Raw genomic sequence first — 25,732 nt, 5'->3', positions numbered from 1 at the left:
TTGTAGGATGTCCCTGCTTCCAGACAGTACTGTTCCCATTTCCTGATGTAGGTCAGGTACTGCTTTTTGGTGGAAACTCGCAGGGATGCCGACATGGTGGTGATTGTTCTCTCTGATAACCCCAATCCCCGGTAAGGTCTGTTCAAAATCTGGAAACCAGGAGGTTCAATTTTTGGTGGCATGGATGGCTAATGCCAGTTACCGGGTGAGTCAATAATTGGGGGTGGCTATGAAGAACCATAGGTGTCTCTACCACCATGTCGTGGAACATTGGGAACCATGGTTGGGTAGGCCAGTCGGGTACGACCAGAATGCCAGAGGCTGAGTCTGCCTGAATTTTCTGGAGTACCCGACTGATGAGGCAGAAGGGAGGGAAAGCATAGAAAAAGAAATTTCCCCAATCCAGCGTGAAGGCATCTACCGCTGCTGCCTCTGGGTCTGGTTCCCAAGCCACATACATGGGTAGTTGGTGATTTAACCTAGATGCAAACAAATCTATATCTGGCGTACCATATTGCTTGACAATCTTAGCAAATAATTTTGGGTCCAACATCCATTCGATGTTGTCATTGAATTTTCGTGACCTGGTGTCCGCCACTAAATTTAGCTTGCCTGGTAAATAGGCAGCTGATAGCCAAATATGTCTCTCGACACACCATTGCCAGATAATAGCAGTTAATTTGTCGCATGATACTGATTTTATGCCACCCATGTGCTGGATATAAGATACCGCCGTAGTGTTGTCGATCATAATTCTAACATGCACGTGCCGCATATCAGATGCATATGCTTTTAGCCCATAAAAGGCCGCGAGCATTTCCAAAAAATTAATGCCCAGTGATTGTAGTAGCGATGCCTCTGAGTTAGTCCATCTGCCACCCGTGCTGTCTATGGAGTTAGTAGCTCCCCAGCCTAAAGCACTGGCATCCGTTGTAATGATTATGTTAGGATTGGTTACGGTGATAGGACTGTGACTGTGCCAGATATTATCAACCCACCACTGAAGTTCTGATTTGGCTTCAGTGGGTAATTCCATTTTGCGGTCATAATGTCCCCTATTAAGACGTAATGCATGAGTCCTTGCTCTTTGTAAATTTTGATAATGCAAGGGCCCATGTTGGGCAGCCGGGAATGCTGCTACTATAGAGCCAATAACTCTGGCTACATGCCGTATCCTAGGTTGCGGTGTAGCAATCAAATGGTTACAAGCTTCGATGAGTGAAACTTTTTTGTCTCTGGGCAGAGTGACAGTCATATGAATAGTGTCAATAGTGAAGCCTAGGTAGTCCATGTTAGTAGTAGGCTCCAATATTGATTTATCTGGGTGAAGGATGAATCCCAAAGCTTCAAGGAGTTGCTTAGTGGCTAAAACTCATGCGACAGCTTGTTCCCTTGTTCTTCCTAATATGAGAACATCGTCCAGATAGGCCACGACTAAATGTTTTAGTTCTCTCAATTTCCTCATGGCCACTTTAAGAATTTTCGTAAATAGTCTGGGAGCTGTCGTTAACCCATTGGGCAAGGCTCGGTACTGCCATAGCCGGCCCATCCAGATAAATTTCAGATATTTATAATAATCTTTATGAATGGGTACCAAATAGTAAGCATCTTTGATATCTATGCTTGCCATGTAGTATCCCTTGGAGATCAGTTGTCTGGCAGTGACAAATGTCTCCATTTTGAAATGTTGATACTCAACAGACTGATTAAGTGACGTCAGATCAATAATAATGCGACATCCACCATCTTTTTTGGATTTGAGAAAAATATTTGATACAAATTCTTGCGGCTCGTGTGTGGTCATTTCGATGATGCCTTTAGCCACGAGCCGATCAAGTTCAGCTTGTCCTTCTACCTTCTCAATTGCTGAGGGAAGGAATACCCTTTGGGGCATGTGCTGAACTGGCGGTTCTACGCCTGGTTTGAACTCAATTTTGTATCCACTAATACTGTTGAGTATAAACTTATTATTAGTAAGGGAGCACCAAACATGCTTGAAAAACCTCAAACGTCCTCCTGTTAATACTACACCCTTTGTCTGTGTATGTTGACAGGAACCAGACCCACCTACCTCCATGTTTACTTGTGGGGTCGTTTTCGGTGGGTTTGGCCCAAGGTTGTCCGTGTTGGTGCTGCGGTGGGGCGGCGCATCTTCCCACGGCTCCACCCTGGGCCCCGCTCTAAAAAAGAGCTCTGGGGGTAGTGGGAGGCGGTCACCAGGCTTTCACCAGCTCGGTACCTGCTGGTGGCTGCCGAGGCGTGCTGCCAACTGGGTGTCTTCACCCTGCTCGGTCCTGGCCCTGCCCTCATGAGGCCTACAGGTTTAGCCGCCTCTTCCAGCTCCTTCAGCCTTTTGGCCAGGTCTGCACCAAATAGCAGCGCCTCCCGTTCGGGCGCTGGAGCTTTGCAGAGGCCCGCATATGTTGGGTTGAGGGCAGGCCTGATGTTGTCGCGCCGTAGGTTGTTTAACTCGTAGGTGGTGCTGCACATCAGTGCGAGGGCATCCTGCTGGGGTATGGTCAGGTCTTCATTCCCAACGGACCGAGCAAAGGCGGTGACGGCTGCTGAATGGAGCTTCAGGACTCGCTGCATTTTGACTTCCTGAGCCCTGATCTGCTGCCCCAGGTGGTTCCAGTTCTGCCCATTGACCGTCTTGACCCTCAGCGCCTCACAATTTTCTGGCGCTGTGTATGTGTCAAGGGCCTGCTGGACGGCCTTGTCCTGCAGCGGGTTGTTGGACAGCCTGTTTATGCTGGCCGCCAGTCTGGGTGGCAACACCATCCCAGTTGTTGGGGGCGCTGCATATCGCCCCACTACACCCAGTAGCTCTTCTTCCACGCCCGGCATGCTGATGGTATCCTCCGCCTGCCCTTGAGATAGGCCAGCCCAGTCCTGGCCTCCCTTACTGCCCTCGAACATAGAGGGTACAGAAGGGTGTGGAGAGGAGGAGGCCAAAGCCCGTCCTCCTGGGAGATGCCTAGCCTGCATCTCCTCGTTGATCATTCGCTCAAGGAGCTGCCTCATGCAGCTTATCCGAGCGTCTCCCCTTTTCGGTGGGGGAGAGAGTTCCCGTTCCTCCGATTCATCGGAGGACACCGGCCGGTCGGTCTTATGAGTCGCCTTCCTCCCTGTGCGGGGCGTTGATATCTGCAGCACTGGGGGCGGCTCGGTGTCGGGAGAGCGGGAGCGTTGAAACGACTCCTCCGCTGCGAGAGGCTGCCGCCCAGCTATGGACCCCTCCTCGGGTGGAGTTGGGCAGGCAGTCCTCCTGGCTGGTCGCTTCCTAGAGGCCATAATTTCCCTGGAGCGACTCTGTAACAAAAAAGGCACTTACCTGAGGTCTTGTCTTTATGCTGCAGCTGGAGAGCCTGGCTCCAGCTGCTGCCGCTGTTGCACTGCTGACGTAATGCCGCGCCTGCGCGCTGGGTGGGTTCTTCACGTAGTCACTCACGTGACTCCGAAGTAAAATTATCCTATACAGGGACACATGACAATAAACTCACTTGAACTTGAACTTGAATTGTCTCATCATAGAGGTACCCTGACCTGCTGAGTATTTACAGTCTGTTTCTATTTTGGGTTTCCTGCAACCCATAGGAGGTGGGTTGGGCTGTGGTTTGTAAAGGTGAATAACCCATTGTTGTTGCTCAGGCACAAGACCTCTGACATTCAAAAACAATCCAAGGCACCATTGAAGGTGTATTAAAACAATAACATACTATTTAAGAAAATAAAATATAAACATAAAAGAAACAAAAGCTAGCTCGCTTTATGCACCAGAAAGCAATGTCAATTGTTTACTTAAAAAATTATCTTGATTATCAAATGTAAATTTCCTTATAGCGACCCTCTTCCCTCACAGCTCCACCTCCCTATTAACTGGTTCTCTCTCTCCCTCCCCTCCCTCTATTAGATACCAGACGCTGGAATCTGGAGAGAAAAAAATAACAAACTGCCGGAGGAACTAGGCAGGAGGACAAGCAGCCGTGTGGATGGAAATTGACATTTCAAGTCGAGACCGTTCTATTTTGACATTTCTATATTTATTGAAGATTTCCAGAGTCTGCATTTTTTCTTTTTTTTTTAATTTACAGAAGGGGGGGGGGGGACAGGGAGAGGGGACACTGGTAGGCAAACGGACCCCAGCCCCCCTCCTCCCCCTCCCCCTCCCTCCCTTCTCCTCCCTCCTCCCTCTTCCTCCTCTCTCAGTCCTAGCTCAGACCACTTGAGGTCGCCGTCTCCTGTGAGATATGCTGGCTGTGTCCCACCCGGAGCCCTACGCACGCCGCACCCCGGTTGCAGCGCGTCTCGTTAAACACCAGCTCGCTCCCCGGCCAACTCAGCAGACGGCCCCTGGTATACAGGAGACACTTGACAATCGGCCGATTGCCTTGTCCCACCCAATCTGTGTGATCATGAAGATCACATCGGCCCGTGTCAGGGCCGCTTTAATGCAAGTGCAACTAAACAGGAGTTAAATCTCTGCCTGCCGGGAACTTGAATCTTGACTTCTCAAAACTTTTCAAAAGTTAGCCATAACTTGTTTGCGTTTGGCGTTGCTTTAAGAGCCACCGTTCTGGAGGGCGGAGCATAGATGGGTCCATTCTATCCGTTGGGGGTAACTTTGATGAATTTTTCACTCCAAGATCTAGCCCCTACTCCGTTGAGCGATGGTGTTAATCGGGTCGTTAGAAGTTTGTCTCTAAGTTGTGTTCCAGCACCCTGCATGCTCTGACCCTGGCCCGCATTCAGGGGTGGGTGGAGATGAATCTGTGTTTGCTATTGCCTAATCGCTTTTAGCTCCACCTCAAACAGGACTTGGGCAGAGGAATTTGTTAGCACGGTGTGTGTGTGTTGTGTGTGCGCGCAAGAGAGAGAAGTGGCCTCGAAGAGTCAGTCCCTCTCTCCCCCCCGGGACATGGAATGAATACAATGCCACAGAGATGGCGTTAACAGCCAGGGTGCAGAGGAGTGGGTTACTGGAGGTCTTGGTGCGGGAGGTCTGGCACCGGGTGCTGGCCAGCTTGAACGAGGAGAGTCTGATCCTGTGCTGCGACCAGTCGGCTGAGCCCGCGGCTTGGAACGGAGTGGCCAACGGAGACCACTGCAGCCCCAGGGCAGCGGGCGTCCGCAATGCCCTCGCCGAGCTGCCCGACACCATCCCCGACACCATCAGTAACAGGAAGAGGAGCGTCAGGGTCATCAAGGTACGGGGTGAACGTCCCGGCCGGGGGAACCTTTTAGTCTGTTTACTCCCCCTCCCCCGCTGGGACTGAACTTCAGGTGACCAGGGAACCTTGGCCGCCAGTTTGAGAGGACTTTAGTCCCCCCGCAGTGAAAAATATACCAGAGGCGATCCCCGGAGGAGTGGGGGAAATCACTGGGATGGGGTCGGGGCGGCGGGGAAGAATGTTTGGTGGGGAATCTCAGGGGTCCCGGGACGTTTGATGGGGGATCTCAGGAGAAGGGGCGGGGGGTCCCAGGGGATTTAGTGGAAGAGGATGGGGGGTGGAGGTTACAGGAAAGGCGGGGTGGGGGGTCTCGGTAGGTTTGGATGGGGGGGGGGGGGGGGGGGGGGGGGGGGTCCCAGCAAAAAAATTTGGGGGACCCAGGAGGGTTTTTTTTTTTAAGATGAGGGGGATTGGCGTCCCAGTTCCCGTGCGGGGACGAGTTGCAGGAATAGCTGCAGCGTCTTTGGCTGGGAAGTTTGAGCATCTATCCCGGGAGCGCAGTGTGTTGCTCAGCTGTAACTTCTCTCCCTGTCTCTCCCTGACTTAATGTACACTCGCGCTCTTTCCAGCGGCGAGCGGCTCCTGCACGCCGTGCTCTTGGCTCAGTCCAACTTGGCCCCAGTCAGTTTCACCCCCTCCCGGCCTCACAGAGAAATCCCACCACCTCATTCCGAGGCGGGCCAGATCTGTCCCTGTGTCCGGGGTCTAGCGAACCCCAACACGAGATACCAGTCTCCGTGGATCCACAGCTCTGACATTCCCAGTCTCTCTGGATTCCCAGCTCTGACATTCCCAGTCCCAGTCTCTCTGGATGGATCACCAGCTCTGACATTCCCAGTCTCCCTGGATCACCAGCTCTGACATTCCCAGTCTCCCTAGATCCCCAGCTCTGACATTCCCAGACTCTGAATTACCAGCTCTGCCATTCCCAGTCTCCCTGGAACCCCAGCTCTGACATTTCAAGTCGCCCTGGTACTCCAGCCCCAGTTCTGACTTTCCTAGTCTCTGGATCCCCAGCTCTGACATTCTCGGTCACCCTGGTTCTGCTAATTCCCAATGTTAACATTCTGTCTCCCTGCATTCCAGCAGTGACATTCCCATCCCTCCTTGAATCCCAGCAGTGACATTCCCCTGACTCAGTCTGAAGAAGGTCCACGACCGAAACATCACCCATTCCTTCTATCTGGAGATGCTGCCTGCCCCGCGGAGTTACTCCAGCATTTTGTGTCTACCTTCAATGTAAACCTGCATCTGCAGTTCCTTCCTACACATTCCCATCCCTCCTGGAATCCCAGCAGTGACATTCCCATCCTAATATTGATATTCCTAGATTCCTAGCACTGCTACTTCTTGCAACAATATCCCAGTCTAGATTCCCAATGTTATTCTGACATTCCCAATCTTTTCCCAACCCCCATGTTCAGTAGTCTGTATTCCTAGGCTTTTGAAAATGGATGGGATTTCTAGTGGTCTGTTTGCACTGTTTCTGGCTTGAATTAGATATATCTGGTTATTTTTTATTCTTAAATATTTGTCACTATTTCCACACTTAACAGGATTTATTTTAAGATCGAGGGCAGGGCATTGGTTAATAGTTATTACCATCCTTCACTGGCCAGTGAAAGTCCTGCAGAAAGTGTTTGCAGATGGAAATACCACAGAATCTGTGGAGGCTGCAATTAACCCTTCGAGTGCTGAATGGTCCCCTTTGTATTTAAAATTCAATGGGACTTGGCAACAGGGCTGTAATTCAAGACAAAGTGGCATCATGATTGAGATTTTATTTTTATTTCTCAGAACATGCATTCTGCTCAACCTGATCTTAGTTAGTAATAACCTCACACTGTGCCAGTTCACGAGTTGCTCTCTTATCAAACAATTCATGACTGTTCCAGTACTAGTTTCCTTTCACAAACCACTCGTTGAGTGTGACTCAGTGAAATTAGTAAATATATTTATCACCAGGGAGTATTAGCTAATTTAATCCCTATGGGCATTTCTTTAATTTGACCAGAAAAATCAAACTGTTTCATTATTTTCTGTACAGTTTCATTATTCACATTGGAACAAAAGTGATTTGTTCGACTCTGGAAGAGGTAATGATTAGTTAAAACAGGGACATTGATTCTCACAATGCAGAGTCATACAGTGTGGAAACAGGCCCATCAGCCTTAATTGCCCACATCGAACAACATGTCCCATGTACACTAGTCCACTTGCCTGCATTTGGCCCTTCTAAGCCTATCCTATCCATGTACCTGTCTGAAATGTTTCTTAAACTTTGCGATCATACCTGCCTCGGGTAGCTCCTCCGGCAGCTCGTACACCCATCACCCTTTGTGTAAAAATGTTATCCCTTAGGTTCCTATTAAATCTTTCCCCATTCACCTTAAACCTATGTCCTCTGATTCTCAATTCCCCTACTCTGGGCAAGGGACTCTGTGTGTTTTACAAGCATGGATTGTATGGAATCTGCAGGTTGTTAATTTTTTTATCAAGGACCTGACCAGCATTGGCCTCGTGTTAAACCAGCCCTGGGGCCTATTTGTTTATAGGCAGAGAGGTCTTAATCTCTTGGGGAGGAGGGGTGTGTGGAATGGCTATGGGACATTTCAGAATGGTTGATGAATCCATCAAGGTCAGAAAGGTTTGCTGAGTTTACCAAAGTGGCCTCATCTTAATAAATTCCTGCAGAAGACGGCCTGCTTGGAGGCTGAACTACAGTTCTTTGTAACTGAGAAAGGAAGGGAAACTGGGATGTGGGGGAGTAAGTGTCTTGGATTCTTTTATCTTCCCCTCTGGCATAGTTCCACCAGGTGTAATTGGAGCCAGACTTTTATCACTTTGTATGTTGCAGATCAGAACTGATTCCTCAGTTGGAACAGGCTTGTAGTACCTATATGAACCAAGGGATTGAAATTAATTCATTGGGGCAGCAAGGTGTTAAGTAAGACACCCCATGTTCTGGTCATTGTAAAATACACTGTTTTCTATTCCCAATTCAGATGGAACATGGGAATTAGGAGTCATTAACTTTTGGATTTAGATCAGGGCTGAATTGTCTTTAATTGTCTCACAGTCTTGGTTCCACAACCATTAATTTGAGTGCTAACCTATGAAGCCTGGTTTTGGATACAAGTTAACCCGATACCTTCAGTGTGCTCTCTAAAATCATCCTTGCATACCAGGTTCCAATTTTAAGGTGTTCAAGAAGAAACTGCAGATGCTGGAGAATCGAAGGTAGATAAAATTGCTGGAGAAACTCAGCGGGTGCGGCAGCATCAATGGAGCGAAGGAAATAGGCAACGTTTTGGGCCGAAACCCATCTTCAGAATGAAAGATTCTTCTTCAGTCTGAAGAAGTGTTTCGGCCCGAGACGCTGCCTATTTCCTTCGCTCCATAGATGCTGCCGCACCCCCTGAGTTTTTCTAGCAATTTTGTCTACCTCCCACTTTAAGGTTCCCAACCACACCTTGTTCTACTCGCCAACGAAAGTGGGCGTTCGGCCGAAGGGCCTGTTTCCACACTGTATCACTCTATGACTCTAAATAGTTTCTTTCTAATTGCTCTATCAAACACTTTAAACACTTCAATTATACCCCTCCCAATATTCTAAAGTGAAGAGTTACGCCACCCAGTCTGTCCAAACTTCCCTCTTGATTTAACTTTTCCAGTTAGTCTTCCAGCTGAATCTTCCACGGACTCACTATTTTGGATTGAATCCTTTACAAACACTTTCATGTATTGTTGAAGCATTGGTAACTCCCATCAGTCCGGCACATCCAACAATTTGGGATTTAGAGGCTGTTGTTGTGGTTGCTTTTTTATTTATCATGGGGGTACATTTCAAGTTACTGGTGCTTGTAGGCAATCCTCCCCAACCGAGCTTCTGTGTCTGGGATTGCACTGTGGGTAGCAATAGATCCCAAGGCTCAAGCAGTTAGTTTGTTCTTGGGCATGAAAGCTTTGTGTTATCTGATGTTGGTGAACATCAGAGGAGGTCTCGATTACTGCTCTTCCTGTGTCTGCCTAACACAATAATGACATACTTCATTATTGGAGCTACCATTTCTGAGTGTATATTGCCTGTGAACTGATCTCCAGCTCAAACTGAATCATTTAGACTTTGTAACAGTACAGTGTGTTCTGAAGAAGGGTTTCGGCCCGAAACGTTGCCTATCTCCTTGGCTCCATAGATGCTGCTGCCCCCGCTGAGTTTCTCCAGCATTTTTGTGTACAGTGTGTTCAAATCTGGCTCTCTATCTTTTCCAAACCTACATCCCACTTTCTGCCAATTCCAACCGGTTGCAGGAATCGCTCTACTTTTGATTGTCACGTCTCCTGATCTCTCCCCCAATCCCCATCCATAAACTACTCCACACCCCTCCTGTTTCCCCCTGCTTGGAGCAAGGTTTCATGTCTATCTATACCAATCCCACTTCCCTGCATTAATCGTGTATTACCTTACACCTTGCTCAGGCAGCTGGCTGTCCAGGTGCCTCTTAAATATTATTTGTGTTCCTGCCCCCGCCACCCCATTGCAGATACTAATTACTTGAGGTGAAACATTTTACTCCTTGGATTCTTTTAAATCTTCTCCCTCTCACTTAAACCTGTGCCCTCTAGTTTTAGACACTCCTATCCTGGGAAACCGACTCTGACTATCCACAGTATCTCATAATTGTATATACCTCGCTCGTGCCACCTCTCATCATTCTTCACTCTAAGAAGCAGACCCCGTTTACCCAACCTCTCATAACGCAAGGCCTCCAATTATGAATGTTTTCACTATTCTCTCTAGCTTAATCACGTCAACCAGAACTACACACAGTTTTGTAAGTGTGGCCTAACCAATCTTTTGTACAGCTGTAACATGGCATCACAACGCTGTAGTCAATACCTTGTTGATGAGGGTAATCGTACGCCTTCTTCACCACCCCATGTACCCGTGCTGTCACTTTCAGGGGACTATCTACTTGTTACCCCTCAGTCTCTATTCAGAAGCATTGCCCAAAGCCCTGCCATTCCCGGTTTACATACTGCCCTGGGTAAACTTCTCAAAATGCATCACTTCATATTTGTCTCAATTAAATTCCGGCGGCTATTTCCTTGCCCATTTTTCCAGTTGATCTAGATCCTGATATAACCTCAGATACCTTCTTAACTCTCGTCTGTATCACCAATTTTGGCGAAATCCACCTACATTTGCATCCAAATATAATTAAAAGAAAACTCAACACCAATTCCTGTGGCGCACACTGTTCACAGGCCACCAACCTGAGTAACGACCCTTCGCGAGCATCAATCCAATTTTGTAATCAATTACTTAGCTCATCCTAGATCCTATGTGTTATAACCAACACAGTCCCAGTCTACCATGTGGGACCTTGTTGAAGGCAAAAGACCACGTACAACATCTACTGCTCTGCCCTCATTACTCTTGTCCATTCATCTTTATAATTTGACTACAGCAGAGAGCTGCAGAGACAGAGATGGTCTAGATAGGCAGTTGTTTAGACTCTAAAGGAGCCTTGAATTAGGGGGTAGACACAAAATGCTGGAGTAACTCTGCAGGACAGGTAGCATGTCTTGGAGAGAAGGAATGGGTGACGTTTCAGGTCAAGATCCTTCTTCAGACTTGAATTAGGGGGATTGGGTGGGAAAGTGAAGCAGGAGCTCCGATCTAATTGAATGGAGAGACAGGATGTTCAGGACAGTTTCCTCAGCCAATATATAGAGGGATCTACAAGAGAGAGGACAAATGTTGACCTACTGTTGGGAAATCGGGCAGGGCTAGTGACTGAAGTGGCAGTGGGTGAGCACTTTGGGACCAGCAATCACAATGTTATTAGCATCAAAATAGTTATGGATAAGGACCTGGTGGTCCACAAGTTAAAGTTCAAATTAGGACGAGGCCAACTTTGATATTAGACAAAAGTTTATTGGCCTATTTTGTATGTGGGCAAAGGGAAAGTGGGAGGCTTTAAAAGTGTGATAGTGAGAGTTGAAGGTATGTATGTTCAATGTATCCCTGCTGTAGAAAAGATGCCATTAAATTAGAAAAATGCCGAGGAGATTTAGGAGGATGTTGGCAGGACTTGGGAGTCTAATGCCCCTGCCCCACTTAGGAAATCTGAACGGAAACCTCTGGAGACTTTGCGCCCCACCCAAGGTTTCCGTGCGGTTCCCAGAGGTTTTTGTCAGTCTCCCTACCTGCTTCCACTACCTGCAACCTCCGGGAACCGCATGGAAACCTTGGGTGGGGCGCAAAGTGTCCAGAGGTTTCCGTTGATGTTTCCTAAGTGCGACAAGGGAATAAGTTATAGGGAGAGGTTGGACAGGCTAGGACTTTATCCCTCGAAGCGTAGAAGTGAGAGTGGTGATATTATAGTATATAAAAGGAATAACTGGGATTAATGCCCCATGTAGAGGAATCGAGAATTAGAGGGCATAGTTTTAAGGTGTGAGGAGAAAGGTTTATTAGGAACCTGCAGGACAACCATTATCACGCGGAGAATTGTGGGTGTAGGGAACGAGCTTCCTGATAAAGTACTTGAGGCAGATATAACAACAATATTTAAAAGAAATGTGTACAACTACATGGATAGGAGAGATTTAGAATGATCTGGGCCAGGTAAATGGGGTTAGCTTGGATGGGGCTTCTTGGTCGGCATGGATGGGTTGGGCTGAATGGCCGGTTTCCATGCTGAATGACTCAATGACTCTAAAGCATGGTTGCCGCCATTCAGTCGAGCCTGCACCGCCATTCGATCATGGCTGATGGGGTAGCCAGAAGGGCCACATCCAACTCCCTCTTAAATCTACGCTCTGTGGCCCAAAGGTAATGATTTCCCCCTTATCCTTAAGCTGTGACCCCTTGTCCTGGACTTCCCCAACATCGGGAACAATCTTCCTTTTTCTGGTTTTCAGCAGGGTTTGATTGGATCCCAAAGGTAATGCCTTTCTTTTTTCTTTTCAGCAGGAGGTTGGAGGCCTGGGGATCAGCATTAAGGGAGGCAAGGAAAACAAGATGCCAATCCTGATCTCGAAGATCTTCAAGGGTCTAGCAGCTGACCAGACGGAGGCTCTGTACGTGGGCGATGCCATCTTGTCTGTGAACTCTGTGGACCTGCGCGACGCAACACACGACGAAGCGGTCCAAGTGTTGAAGAGAGCTGGGAAAGAGGTACTCCTGGAGGGTGAGTGGCCTCTTGCACATTACAGCCACATCTGAGACACGAGCGCTGGCCGTTTTCATTGATTACAGTGCAGTAGTGGTTACCCATTTACTATATATCCACCTATATATCCTCGGATCTTACCATATGTATGTTTCAACCAGGGATGAGTTCTGTTCTCCACTGTTTCCCTAATTCTTCATAATATACAATATTTGAAGATTATTAAAGAAATGTTTTTTAAATGAGTGTCGTAGCGGGAGAATTGCTGCCTTACGGCACCAGGGACCAGGTTCGATTCTGACTACGGGTGCTGTCTGTACGGAGTTTCCTCCAGGTGCTCCGGTTTCCTTCCACATTCCAAAGATGTGTGGGGTTGTAGGTGAATTGGTTTCTGTAAATTGTCCCTAGTGTGTCGGGTGGAACTATTGTATGAGCTGATTGTTGTTCAGCATGGACTCAGTGGGCCTGTGGCCATGTTGTATCTCTAAACTAAACTAAACATGGAGTGCAAATCCTAACCCTTGATCTGTTTAAGGTAAATATGGATTGTGAGGAGAGTTGTATAATGAAATATTATTGGTGCAAAGTCTACAGTTCCTTTGGTGTCTGAATGTGCAGGAGATTGCTGTAAGATATTGAGTAAACTGTAATGTTATCATGGTATGTTCTGTTCTATGGACGCATTGCTTACAAATCTTGGAAATTTAGCCCTGTGGTGAAAGTCTGAGAATGAGGCATTTCTATAGCTCCTTGGATATATCCTTTACAGCCAGAGACGTGGCCACTGCTGCCAGATGCAATTTGTGCACAGGAAGCTCTGACAAACATAAATGAGAAAATCACTGAATAATGTTTTGCAATATTGGTTGAGGATTACTTTTGGTCACCAGCTTTAAACTTCAAATAAGGGATGTGAGATCAGAAGGGAAGGATTGGACTTTAAAGGATTGCATCAGAACTGCCCCCTCCATCGACTCCTTTAAGTCGAGACTTAAAACTCATCTCTACTTCCTCTGAGTGAAGGCTATATGTATGTAGTGATGTATGTATTTAACCTATGAACCACTGTTGTTTGTTATACTATTCTTATACCAATGTAAAGCACTTTGGCCAACGAGAGTTGTTTTTTAAATGTGCTATATAAATAAAAGTGACTTGACTTGACTTGACTTGAATTAGAGATACAGCATGGAAACAGTCCCTTCAGCCCACTGAATCTGCACTGACCAGTAATCACCCCATACTCTAGCATGATCCAACACACTAGGGATGATTTACAATTTACAGAAGCCAAATAACCAACAAATCTGTACGTCCTTGGAGTGTGGGAGGAAACTGGACCCCCTGGAGAAAACCCAAATGGCCACACTGAGAACATTAAAAGTGCATACAGACAGCACCCCCGGTCAGGATCGAACTGGCGCTGTAAGCCAACAACTCTATTGCTGTGCCACTGTGCCACCCCTTGGTTTAGCATCTCACCCAAGCACCACATTTTCCAACCTCGTGTTAATGCAATGGGACAAGTAGCTTGAGCTGAGGTTTAGGCTTGGGTATTGCATTTATTATTGTGATATTATCAAATATTATTGTCAGATACAGTGCAAAGCTAATAATTGAAGCTGGTCGGTTTGAAATTCAAGGTAATTAATCAGTAATTAGTCGAGAACTAAAGCATAAAATGTTCAGTGAAAGTGATCTTTGCCTCGAGGTGAAAACTATGAATCTTAAGTTAAAAATCTTGTGAAGGTTGGCATTTTTAAAGCTTTAATCGTGAATAACGTGTCAAATATAGGATGAAATCTTCATTGAGGCTTGTCTCTGCTAGCTGAGCCATTGTGATGTCATCAGTTGAATGGTGGTTTTAATTTCAAAGTCTTTTGACTTAATCAGTAATGAGTCAAGAATAAGTCGAGAAAAAAGCATGAAATGTTCAGATAAGGTGATCCCGACCTCGACTGGAAAAATGTCAACCGGAATATGTAAGAATGTAATCGTTACCGTGTAGTGTTTTCACGAAGATGTAAAGACAACCACATATACACACTAACAAGATCAGAGTTTTAATATAGTTATTTATTTATGGTAAAAATGAGCAAGAGCAATTACAGCTAAATAAATAAGCTCCATATCCAGAGTTTTATTGGCATAAACAATTCCTCAATGTTTTTGCAGAGAGCTAGATGACTATGTAAGTGAAGGGAGTGTCGCGTGAACTTCGAGAATGGCTTCGCATCATTAATTATTTTACAGATTGATCATAAAAGCAATGTTGACTATTTGACATTAGCAAGTGGTAGAGGAATGATGAGGTGAATGATGATGGGGCTGCACTGGACATTATCTAAATGGGGAATGATTGTTGATACATGGTTGGGCAGACATTCCATTCTCCTGGCCCATCGAGGGCTCTTCAAATCCACATTCAGGACACCCAGAAACTGAGCAGGAGAGGGGTAGGTGAAGAGAGAGAGAGAGAAAACACCTTACATGTCCCGTGAAATTACAATCCAATCATTCTCTTCACTTTTGACTAGTTTTTACAATCCTGGAGAGAAATCTTGCCGAGTTGCTAAGAAACTGAATCTAGCAGTTTTTGTAATGATTGAAAGCTCCTCTAGTGTTGGGGCTGTGAGAGATGTCCAGTTTGCTGCACACCACAGCCTTGGTGGAAGCAGTGTTGTTTAATGTTCCAGCCCCATACAGAGTTCTTGAACAGTAGGACCCCGGCTGATGCTGTAGTGCTGGACTGCTAAAGGTGCTCTATTTCAAGGAGATATTAATCCGAATCTCCGGTGAAGTCGCTCAGACCTATTTCCCAGGTGTATGAGTGTTCCTTCCAGGTAAAAAGACCACAGGTGCTGGAATCTCAAACAAAAACCAAACGCTGGAAGAGCTCAACAGGTCAGCCAGCATTTGTGGAGCCAAAAGGTGTGGGTGGATGTTGCAGGTCCTGATGTAGGGTCTTGACCCAAAATGTTGACTTGCATGTCTTGCCCGCATGGGTGCTGATTGGGCTGCTGAGTTTTTTCCAGTGTTCTGCATGTTTTTATTCAGTTAGGTGCCCACGGCCACAAAAATACCCGATGGAATGGCAACAGTTACCAAGGGGAAGATGAGTGGGAATCCATCACAGCACAATCTATAGCAGAGCAACAGGCAACACTCATGATACTGGGGCGGACGGGGATGGGCGATTAAACTCTCAGCAACGGTCCATATCATGAATAGTTCCATAAGGAGAAGCCACATTATCTGCACACGCATCATGAAATGTGAGTTGATAAAAACTAAAGGGCCTGTCCCACGAGCATGCGACTGCATGCGGCAAGCGCGACCTAACGTGGTCGCTTGAGTCGTACGGCCTCGCGGGGCCGGTCCCACTTCGATCGCTGGAGCCGTATGGAGTTGGGCGGAGCTGGTCCCGACATCGCGTGGGGCTCTGGAAGTCTGACAGTGTTCAAAAATTCCGTGCGGCAACGGCCTGCTGGCCCACAGCCGCATTGAGGCCGTATGCACCGCCAGGCATACGGAGCGTCTTGATGCTGTGGCGTACGTCACGCGCGATCTTCCCACGGACTTCGCTCGAACTTCACGTCACTCACTCGACCTCCGCACGGCCCTGGTTTGGTCGCGCTTGCCGCATGCAGTCGCATGCTGGTGGGACCGGCCCTGTACGGAGATCACTCGACCTCCACGCGGCCTCCGCTTCCGGTTTGGTCGCGCTTGGCGCCTGCAGTCGCATGCTCGTGGGACAGGCCCTTAAGTTTTGTACTTTTTTTTTCACACAAGTTTTGTAAGAGCAACTTTTATTCTTCATCTCAAATTTCTGGGTAGTGATTTGCAAATTCTGTAAGGACAAACTTCTGTACCTGAGCTGCCGTAACACAGGAGTCACTTGAGATTTGCTACAAAGACGCAGTTGTCCTTCATTATGATGGTTGAATGTTTTCTTGGGAGCTGGGTTCGTATTGAATGCCTTTTTTCTCCAGCCCAGTCCATTCATTCAGTTGTCTCTGATGATTCTATGATCAAAACACTTATGCTCCTAGTACAGCTTGCTGCTCTTATAATCCAATATTGCCACACCCTGCGCAAGAATAAACAGGCTTCATTGCATCATCCAAGTGCTCATAACCTCATGCTACATTGTTGATGCTAACAGTCGCTGTAAATTCATGTGTGCCAACTCTCATTTCATGAAATGTAAATCATTGTGTGCCAACTCTCATTTAAAGGAAATCAAATGATTTAAATCCACGGCTAGAATACAGCTTGTCCTCTGCTTTTCTGCGGGTGTTCCTACATTAGTCTCTTCCTGCCCCACTCCATCGACCCCTCCTTCTATCTTCCTCCATCTGTTTCCCTTTAAATTAATTACTGCTGCTCAATCTAACCCCTCCCCGAGGGCAAAAGTTTCACTTTTTTCAATCATCTTTCTCCTGAAACTCCCAACAAATTAGGGAAGGTCCTGTCCATTAGCAATTGGGTTTAGCTCCCCTTACCTTCTCTGGACCCACCTCATCAGGTTCATTCCCAAAAGTACTGCACTAATTGCAGTCGGCAAGGGCAATACTTGGATTAAGGAAGGGACTAGGTGTGGTGGGAAGAACAAAGATGAGATTGCTTAAGAGGGTTGTGCAGCGATACAGCTAGTGTCTTACAGCGCCAAAGTCCTGGGTTCGATCCTGACTACTGGTGCTGTATGTACAGAGTTTGGACATTCTTCCTGTGACTGCGTGGGTTTTCTCCGGGAGATCTGGTTTCCTCCTTTACTCCAAAGACATACAGGTTTGTAGGTTAATTGGCTTTGGTTAAAAAAAAATGTGAATTGTCACTAATGTCAAGGATAGTGTTACTGCACGGGGTGATCATGACGAAGGGTGTGTTTCCTCGCTGTATCTCAAAGTCTAAAAGTCTAAAAACTAGATATGAAATGAGGAGAGAGATTCAAGAGACTGCAGGTACAGGCATCTTGAGGAAAAAACAAATTGCTGGAGGAACTCAACAGATTAGGCATCATCTGTGGAGGGAAATGGACAGGTAATGTTTTGGCTCAAACAGATGTCCATTTGTTTGGGAGAGGTGTTGCATTCGTTAGCTGGGTTTGATGGACCTGAGTAACGGACTTGTGACCTTCGATGAAGCCCCAGCAATAAGAAGACAGTGCGTCCCATAGTGGGATGGTGTGAGATTATAGAGGCAAAGGATCAAGGCCATTAACCACACAAGAAATGTTTTACATCGCACTTTGTGTGTGTTGAGATATTATCCTGGAGCACATTTCAGCAGCGGTGATAGATAAAGGGCCTGTTCCACTTGGGCGTCATTTGCGAGTCATTTATACGACATCATTTACGTGTCACGACGCACGACGCTTGTGTGGTGACGCGCACGTGATGTGCGCATGGCGTGCATTACGCGCACATGGTCCTTGGTGAGGCGTGGTGGCGTATGCAGTGACGCGCAGTCGCGCTTGGCGCCACAGGATTTTGGGATTCACAAAATCTTCCCGACGCACAAATGACCCCAAGTGGGACACGCCCTTAATGGGTGAAAGGTGACTGAGAGGAGGACCATGAGAGAGAGGGGCAAATAGAGATGAGGTAGAATTTATTTAGCCAGAGGGTGGTGAATCTGTGGAATTCATTACCTCAGACGGCTGTGGAGGCAAAGTAATTGTACATACAGCACCAGTAGTCAGGATCGAACCCAGGACTTTGGCGCTCTAAGACATTAGCTGTATCGCTGCACTACCCTCTCAAGCAATTAATTTTTTTGTCTCATCTTTGTTCTTCCCACCAATTTATAAAGCAGAGATTGATAGGTTCTTGATAGGTAAGGGCATCAAACGTTACGGGGAGAAGGCTGGAGAATGGGGTTGAGAGGGAAAGATAGGTCGACCATGATCCAATGGCGGAGCAGACTCAATGGGCCGAATGTCCTAATTCTGCCCCTATATCTTATAATCCTATTGAGCAGCTCCTTCAACAAGCCGGCTCTGGAATGAAGGGCTGTCTGACCTCGACATGCTGTCCGATTCCATAATTTCTTCATGCCGTTTGGAAATCATGATAAATGAACAGTAAATTACTTTGCCCGATGGCCAAGTTTCAAAACTCCAACCCTAAATAAGTTCCTTATTTTTAAATCTTGTATCTCCAGGGCTAAAACAAAAGGTCACTTGTTCAGCTCTCCCCAATGAAGGACCATTGTAGCGAATGCCACATTAGCATCGATGCCCCGCTGAGGTTTATCACTGTTACTCGTAACCAACACTAGCTGGAAGCAATCGAAAATGTCATCCGTTCATAAGGTTCTAAGTGTCAGTGAATCTTGGAGCGCCCCACTGCACAGACTAAATTACCCTCTCAGTTGGCCCATCATGACCTTGCTAGTATCTGAAAGAGCTTTCCAATTAACCTCTGTGCCGCACACCCCACACTTTATTCTCACTTTCAGATATTTCTTCAATTTGCCTTCTGAAAGCACATGTTGCACATTATTTCATCATCCCTTCGGGCAACACATCTCGGACCACAACCGCTCACTACATTCATGAGACTAAACTCTCATCTTCTCTCTTGCTATCCATGCACAACCTTTGGTTCATGACCCTTCTATGGGGAAGCTGCTCCTCCTCCATCGAAACCCCTCTGGAAAGAAGAGATGGTGTGAAAAGCATTTCCAGTATGGATGTTGTAAATTTGGTCAGTGGTGTCAATATTGCTGGTGTGGACTCATATACATCGGCGAGACCAAGCACAGACTGGACAATCATTTTGTTGAACATCTAGGCCTACATGATCTCCCAGTTGGCAAACACTGACTCCCATTCCCATTCCCATACTGACCTTTCTGCCCTGGGCCTCCTCCACTGTCAGAGTGAGGCCAAATGCAAATTGGAGGAACAGCGCTTCATTTGGGCAGTATAAATATTGATTTCTCTAACTTCAAGTAACCCTTGCATCCCCTCTCTCTTCGTCCCTCCCCCACCTTAGTCATCGGACTAATTTCACAGTTGCCCTGCTTAGTTTCACTGTTTGTCTCACTCATTATCACCTTCTCCACAGCCGACAATCGGCCATTATGGGCCCCACCGTTCCTTGATCATTGCTGTTGCCTTTGATTTGTCTTTTTCACACCTTTCATTAATCTGTTGCTTTGTACCTTTTTATATATCTCGTTTCCCTCTTCAATGATTCTCAGTCTGAAAAAGGGCCATGACCCAAAACGTCACCAATTCCTTTTCTCCGGATATGTTTGCCTGACCCGCTGAGTTACTCCAACTTCTTGTGTCTATCCACCAAGATTGCATATCTTTTTGGATAAAACACTAAGGCGAACATGTGGCGACAACACATACCACAGATTTGGCCAGCATCAATAGGGTGGAACCAGTATATGTTCCATATGTCCCAGATTTGAGTATAGGCGCAGGGAGGTTCTACTGCAGTTGTACAGGGTCTTGGTGAGACCACACCTGGAGTATTGCGTACAGTTTTGGTCTCCTAATCTGAGGAAAGACATTCTTGCCATAGAGGGAGTACAGAGAAGGTTCACCAGACTGATTTCTGGGATGTCAGGACTTTCATGTGAAGAAAGACTGGATAGACTCGGTTTGTACTCGCTAGAATTTAGAAGATTGAGGGGGGATCTTATAGAAACTTCCAAAATTCTTAAGGGGTTGGACAGGCTAGATGCAGGAAGATTGTTCCCGATGTTGGGGAAGTCCAGAACAAGGGGTCATAGTTTAAGGATAAGGGGGAAATCTTTTAGGACCGAGATGAGGAAAACTTTTTTCACACAGAGAGTGGTGAATCTCTGGAATTCTCTGCAGCAGAAGGTAGTTGAGGCCAGTTCATTGGCTATATTTAAGAGGGAATTAGATGTGGCCCTTGTGGCTAAAGGGATCAGGTGGTATGGAGAGAAGGCAGGAACAGGATACTGAGTTGGATGATCAGGCACGATCATATTGAATGGCGGTGCAGGCTCGAAGGGCCGAATGGCCTACTCCTGCACCTATTTTCTATGTTTCTAACCAATGGTTTCTCCCTGTGTGTAAACTATTGAATGTTTTTGAGATGTAGCACCTGGTATGAGGAAATGTGTGCAGCCTCTGCATTTTGTGGGACCTGAATCGCCAGTAATCTGTAAAAGGGAGCAGATTTAGAATGGCATTTTGACAGAAAACTGGACCAACACACTTGGGGAAATGCAGGGATTTCTGGGCCAAATGGCTACTTCCCGTGATGTGAGACTCTACATGGAAATCGTGAGGTCCTCAGGCAATGGTTTGAGCAATAAGAATCTCTGCAGCTTCAGTCCAAGAACCATATAAGGAGGTAGAATCAATGGAATGTTGAACAGCAGTGTCTAAGTGAACATCTGTTGTAAAGATCACAAAAAGGACACAGTTAGGGCAGGATAGAGAAACACATGTGGAAACCTGTTAACATCCGTGTGTTGACTTTGAGGAAGAGAGAGAAGGGCTTCAAGCTTTAGGAATTTGTCTCACTAGCGTTCCTGTCATCGAGAACACTATTTGAGTCATAGTACAGTACAGAAACAAGTTGTTCAGTCCACGCTGACAGTAATGGCTATCTACACTAAATCCCATTTATCTGCATTAGTTCATACTCCTCAACATTGAGCCAAAGGTATTTCAAATTGGGTGGGGATCTCAGTGGGTGTGGAGCGAGGGCAGGAAAAGGGAGTACTGATTTCCCTCTCCCCTCCCCTCTAAAAAAATAACAATGGAAAGACGTAAACAAGAAAATGAGGGAACAGCTGCTTGAAAGATATAGGAAGCCCAGTGACAAGGATGCCAGGAGTTTCAAACTGTTGAGAGGGGTGGATAATACCACAAATGAATCATTGACTTGTTGGAACTAAAGGACAAGGAATCATAGAGTCAGAAAACATGGAAACAAGCCCTTCTGCCCAACTCGTTAATGTTGATGAAGATGCCCATCTATGCTAATACATCCGCATGTATTAGGTCCATATCACTCGACATTTTTCGTGCAAAGACCTGCCTTAAAGCTTTTATAATGTTACGAGACCAAGTGCAGACCCGTTGGGTCTGCTCCCCAAACGCATCCGTTCCCTACCCGTTACCCCCACGGGAGACGTGGTCCTCCAACTCAAGCCGTTCCCGAACATAAGATTCCAGCACTAAGCAGCGCGGCTGTTTTTAAATGGCGTCTTTGAGGCGAGAGGCGGGCGCCAGCAGCCGTTATGGTCGCTGGCCAACAGGAGGCGACAAAATGAGTGAGTGGGGGGGGAGAAGGATTTTATTAAAAATGTGTACATAAACACGGCAAAATTTAATCAGGAGGGGATAATTGGAATGAAAAGTGAAATCTCTACCGAAATGGAAAAAATCTCGGCGTTTCTGCTTCTGGTGTTGGCGTAGCAACGAATCAAAGGCTGGCACCCATAAGTCAGGCAGAAACACACACACACACACACAGTTTTAATATTATATAGATTATTGTGTCTGCCAGGACCATTTCCTCTAGCAGCTCATTGGATATACCTACCATCCTCTGTGTGAAAAGGTTTACTATCCTGTGGGCTCCGAGGACTGTCTGCTTGTAAAAACACCTTGACCATGAGGAGCCCGGCACTGACATGTTTGTTTATCTTGAGAAAGGCTAGTGTGAGTTGTGGGGAATCGACGGAATAATTCTCAATCCTCTTCGAATTGGCAATACTTTCCTTCCCTAATGTGCCAGTATGTGAGCATTAGTGGTGAGAACAAGGATTATCATTGAATTATTTTAACTAAGTTTGAACCCAAGCAGATATGGTGGTGGTTGTGAAATCGGACCATCAGATCATTGATTCGGTAACAAAGCAACTGATTCTGTGGGGGTTTATCTCGCCCATTTCAGATTCACAGAAATGTTTTAACATGGATGGGATCCCACTCGGTGTCAACATGCAGTGCATGCCACTGGCCCATGCGGGAAGATCGGACACTCTCTATTTCCCAGTGCCTAAATGTATTATTGTAGATGGATGGATTTAGATGGATTTATGCTTTAAGATGCATGTGGCCCCTGCAAGGGTCCGTGACATTTAACGCCTGTGTCAGAAAATCCTTTCAGGGTGACAGCCCACCAAGTCCATGCTGACCATCACTATTTCGATGTGATCCCACTTTCCCATCCACACACAATAGGGGCAATTTATTGAGGCCAATTAACCTACAATTCTGCACATTTTTGGGATGTGGGAGGGAACCGGAGCACGCAGAGGAAACGCACACAGTCGCAGGGAGAACGCCCAAAGTCCTCACAGCCAATACCGGAGGTCAGATCGAAACTGGTGTCTGCGCTGTGAGGCAGTAAACTCTACCAGATCAGCCAAAGTTTTTCTTAACCTATTACAAGTCTTCCTGCTGGGCACATCCCACCACCTGATCGTTAATAACTCAATATACAGACCAATAAACCTTTCATGCTAATAATTGGCCTCATCAAGCCATTTCAACTTTCCTTATCGTGGACATTCCCTTGTATATATATCACTCCCCTGCCTTCTCTCCTGCTGAAAACCAGCTTGTATTGCTCCTTCCCCAGCTGTGACAAAGGATCACAGACCCAAAACACTGGCTTATTTCCCATTCTACGAATGCTGCTTGAGCTGCTGAATTTAATGACTGTATTCTGATGTCTAACCTCCAGGGAATGTGACCCAACAAGAGTCACAGCCATACAGCATTGGAAACACACCCTTGAGTCCTCTCTGACCATCAACTATCTATTTATCCTAACTATCATAAGTCATAGGAGCAGAATTGGGCCATTTGGCCCATCGAGTCTACTCTGCCATTCAATCGTGGCAGATTTATCTTTCCCTCTCAACCCCAATCTTACACTAATCTTATTTTATTCTCTCTGCATACTTATCTACCCTCATAAGATTATACCAATTGCCTACATACTAGTGGCAATTTACATTGGACATTAACCTACTGACCCACATCTCTTTGGGATGGGGAAGGAGACTGGTGCACCTGGAGGAAACCCATGGGGCTATGGAAGACATACAAACTCCACCCTGACAGCATCTGAGGTTAAGATCAAAGCTAGTTTTTCTGGTGCTGAAAAGGAGAAGCTTTGCCAGCTGTGCCACTCTACCACCATGTGATAGAAAGACGTACCAATGGACGTGACACAGAACTTGATTAATGAGGTGAGTTTTTGAGTTGAGAGAGGGAGGGAAAAAGTTTAGGGAAGGAATCCCAAAACTCGGGTCCCAGGGAGCTGAAGGCCCAGTTGTCAGTTGGAATGGAACAAAAATGGTGGCGGGGAACATCAGTGGACGTGTCGACTATGTAACTGAAAGGTCTACGCCGCTTTATATCATGAGTATCGAACCAGTCTGACCTGACTAAGTGTTAAAGTATTAAGTTTTATTGTTACTCTCGAGTTGACTAACCGGTTCTTTATGATTTTTTTTTTTGCTTGTAAGATTTCTTAAGGAGATACAAATTGGAGTTTTATTACATTATTTTCAGTCCCGAGTCCCATTAACCGACTTGTTTTATCCTATCTTCATGGTGCTTTGAAGTGTAAGCATTATGTTGATCGTTCTCATTTTGATATATTAACTGGAAGTTGTTCAAATCAATTAAACCTCATTGTCACAGGCACAAGTGTGTTGAAGTATATGTATAATTAAAATCTTGCAGCAGCATCAGAAACGTGTAAACTTGGACAGCGTACCAAAACAAATTCCACATAAATTACACCAGTGAGTAAAAAGAAAAAGACTGCAATAAAAAAAAACAAGACTTTAATACAAAACACAATTGGAAAACAAGCCCATTGTTGTGCAGGAGGACTGCAGTGTTGCATTGCCGAGATAGGATTAGGTACTCGGGTGTTTTGTGGGGTTCTTGCATCTAACTTGAAACCTTATGTGGAGTTCTCTTGTGTCCCAAATACATACTATGCTTCTAATGCGGGTCTTCATTGCTCCTCTGTACGAGAGAGGAAGTCTATCATCACTTGGGAATAGCCAAATATGAGCAGTAACTGTCTGCGAAGGAGGCAGTGGTTATTACGGGCGGGTCCAATGTTGGCCTCATCAGTAATCTCCGCAATGAAGTGGAAGCGAGTTGAAGCAAAGGACTGCCTTAAATGTTTAAGTTATCTTGTAAGTAGTGGGTGGAGGTGGAATTATTGGAGAGTAATCTTAAAAGGCTTATATGAAACAGTCATCACTCCCAACTCCATATGTTCAATTGATGGGGATGAGTCAGAGTATAGAAGAGAGATCGATATGGCACAATAACCTGGCCCTCAACACCAGCAAAACTAAGGAAGTGGTTGTGGACTTTGGAAGGAGTAGGATGGGGACCCACAGTCCCGTTTATATCAACGGGTCGATGGTGGAAAGAGACGAGCTTCAACTTCCTGGGCGTGCACATCTCTGAAGATCTTTCCTGGTCCGAGAACACTGATGCTATTAATAAGAAAGCACATCAGCGCCTCTACTTCCTGAGAAGATTATGGAGAGTCGGTTTGTCAAGGAGGACTCTCTCTAACTTCTCCAGGTGCACAGTAGAGAGCATGCTGACCGGTTGCATCGTGGCTTGGATCGGCAACTTGAGCGCCCTGGAGAGGAAAAGACTATAAAAAGTAGTAAACACTGCCCAGTCCATCATCAGCTCTGACCTCCCTACCATCGAGGGGATCTATCGCAGTTGCTGCCTCAAAAAGGCGGACAGCATCATTAAGGACCCACATCATCCTGGCCACACACTCTTTTCCCCACTACCTTCAGGTAGAAGGTACAGGAGCCCGAAGACTGCAACCACCAGGTTCAGGAATAGCTACTTCCCCAAAGCCATCAAGTTATTTAATTGGCTCGGACAAAACTCTGAACATTAATAGCCCATTATCTGTTATTTGCACTTTATCAGTTTATTTATTCATGTGTGTATATATTTATACAAGGGTATATGGACACACTGATCTGTTCTGTAGTCAATGCCTACTATGTTCTGTTGTGCTGAAGCAAAGCAAGAATTTCATTGTCCTATCAGGAACCCTCTGCCACAGAAGGTAGTTGAGGCCAGTTCATTGGCTATATTTAAGAGGGAGTTAGATGTGGCCCTTGTGGCTAAAGGGATCAGGGAGTATGGAGAGAAGGCAGGGATGGGATACTGAGTTAGATGATCAGCCTTGATCATATCGAATGGCGGTGCAGGCTCGAAGGGTTGAATGGCCAACTCCTGCACCTATTTTCTGTGTTTCTTTGTTTCTATGTTTCTATGAACACATGACGATAAACTCTCTTGAA

At 46.2% G+C, this 25,732-nt stretch overlaps 1 protein-coding gene across 4 annotated transcripts in view; it reads left to right on the top strand.

Moving 5' to 3' along the window:
- Nucleotides 1-4,579: 4,579 nt before the first annotated feature.
- Nucleotides 4,580-25,732, top strand: part of sntb1 (syntrophin, basic 1) — a 130,123-nt gene continuing 108,970 nt past the window's right edge. The window contains exons 1-2 of one of the 4 annotated variants that reach the window (XM_055634719.1): nucleotides 4,580-4,618; nucleotides 12,211-12,430. In XM_055634719.1, the coding sequence (XP_055490694.1) occupies nucleotides 4,595-4,618; nucleotides 12,211-12,430 (244 nt within the window). In that variant the 5' untranslated portion in view covers nucleotides 4,580-4,594. Of the gene's footprint in view, nucleotides 4,619-4,782; nucleotides 5,208-12,210; nucleotides 12,431-25,732 lie in introns of those variants that run through there. The other 3 variants (XM_055634718.1, XM_055634717.1, XM_055634716.1) reach the window with 3 other exon arrangements.

This window comes from Leucoraja erinacea, chromosome 4 (assembly GCF_028641065.1).
Source record: "Leucoraja erinacea ecotype New England chromosome 4, Leri_hhj_1, whole genome shotgun sequence".
NCBI lineage: Eukaryota > Metazoa > Chordata > Chondrichthyes > Rajiformes > Rajidae > Leucoraja > Leucoraja erinaceus.
The sequence above is the reverse complement of the archived record's forward strand: the minus strand, read 5'-3'. Positions and strand labels throughout refer to the sequence as shown.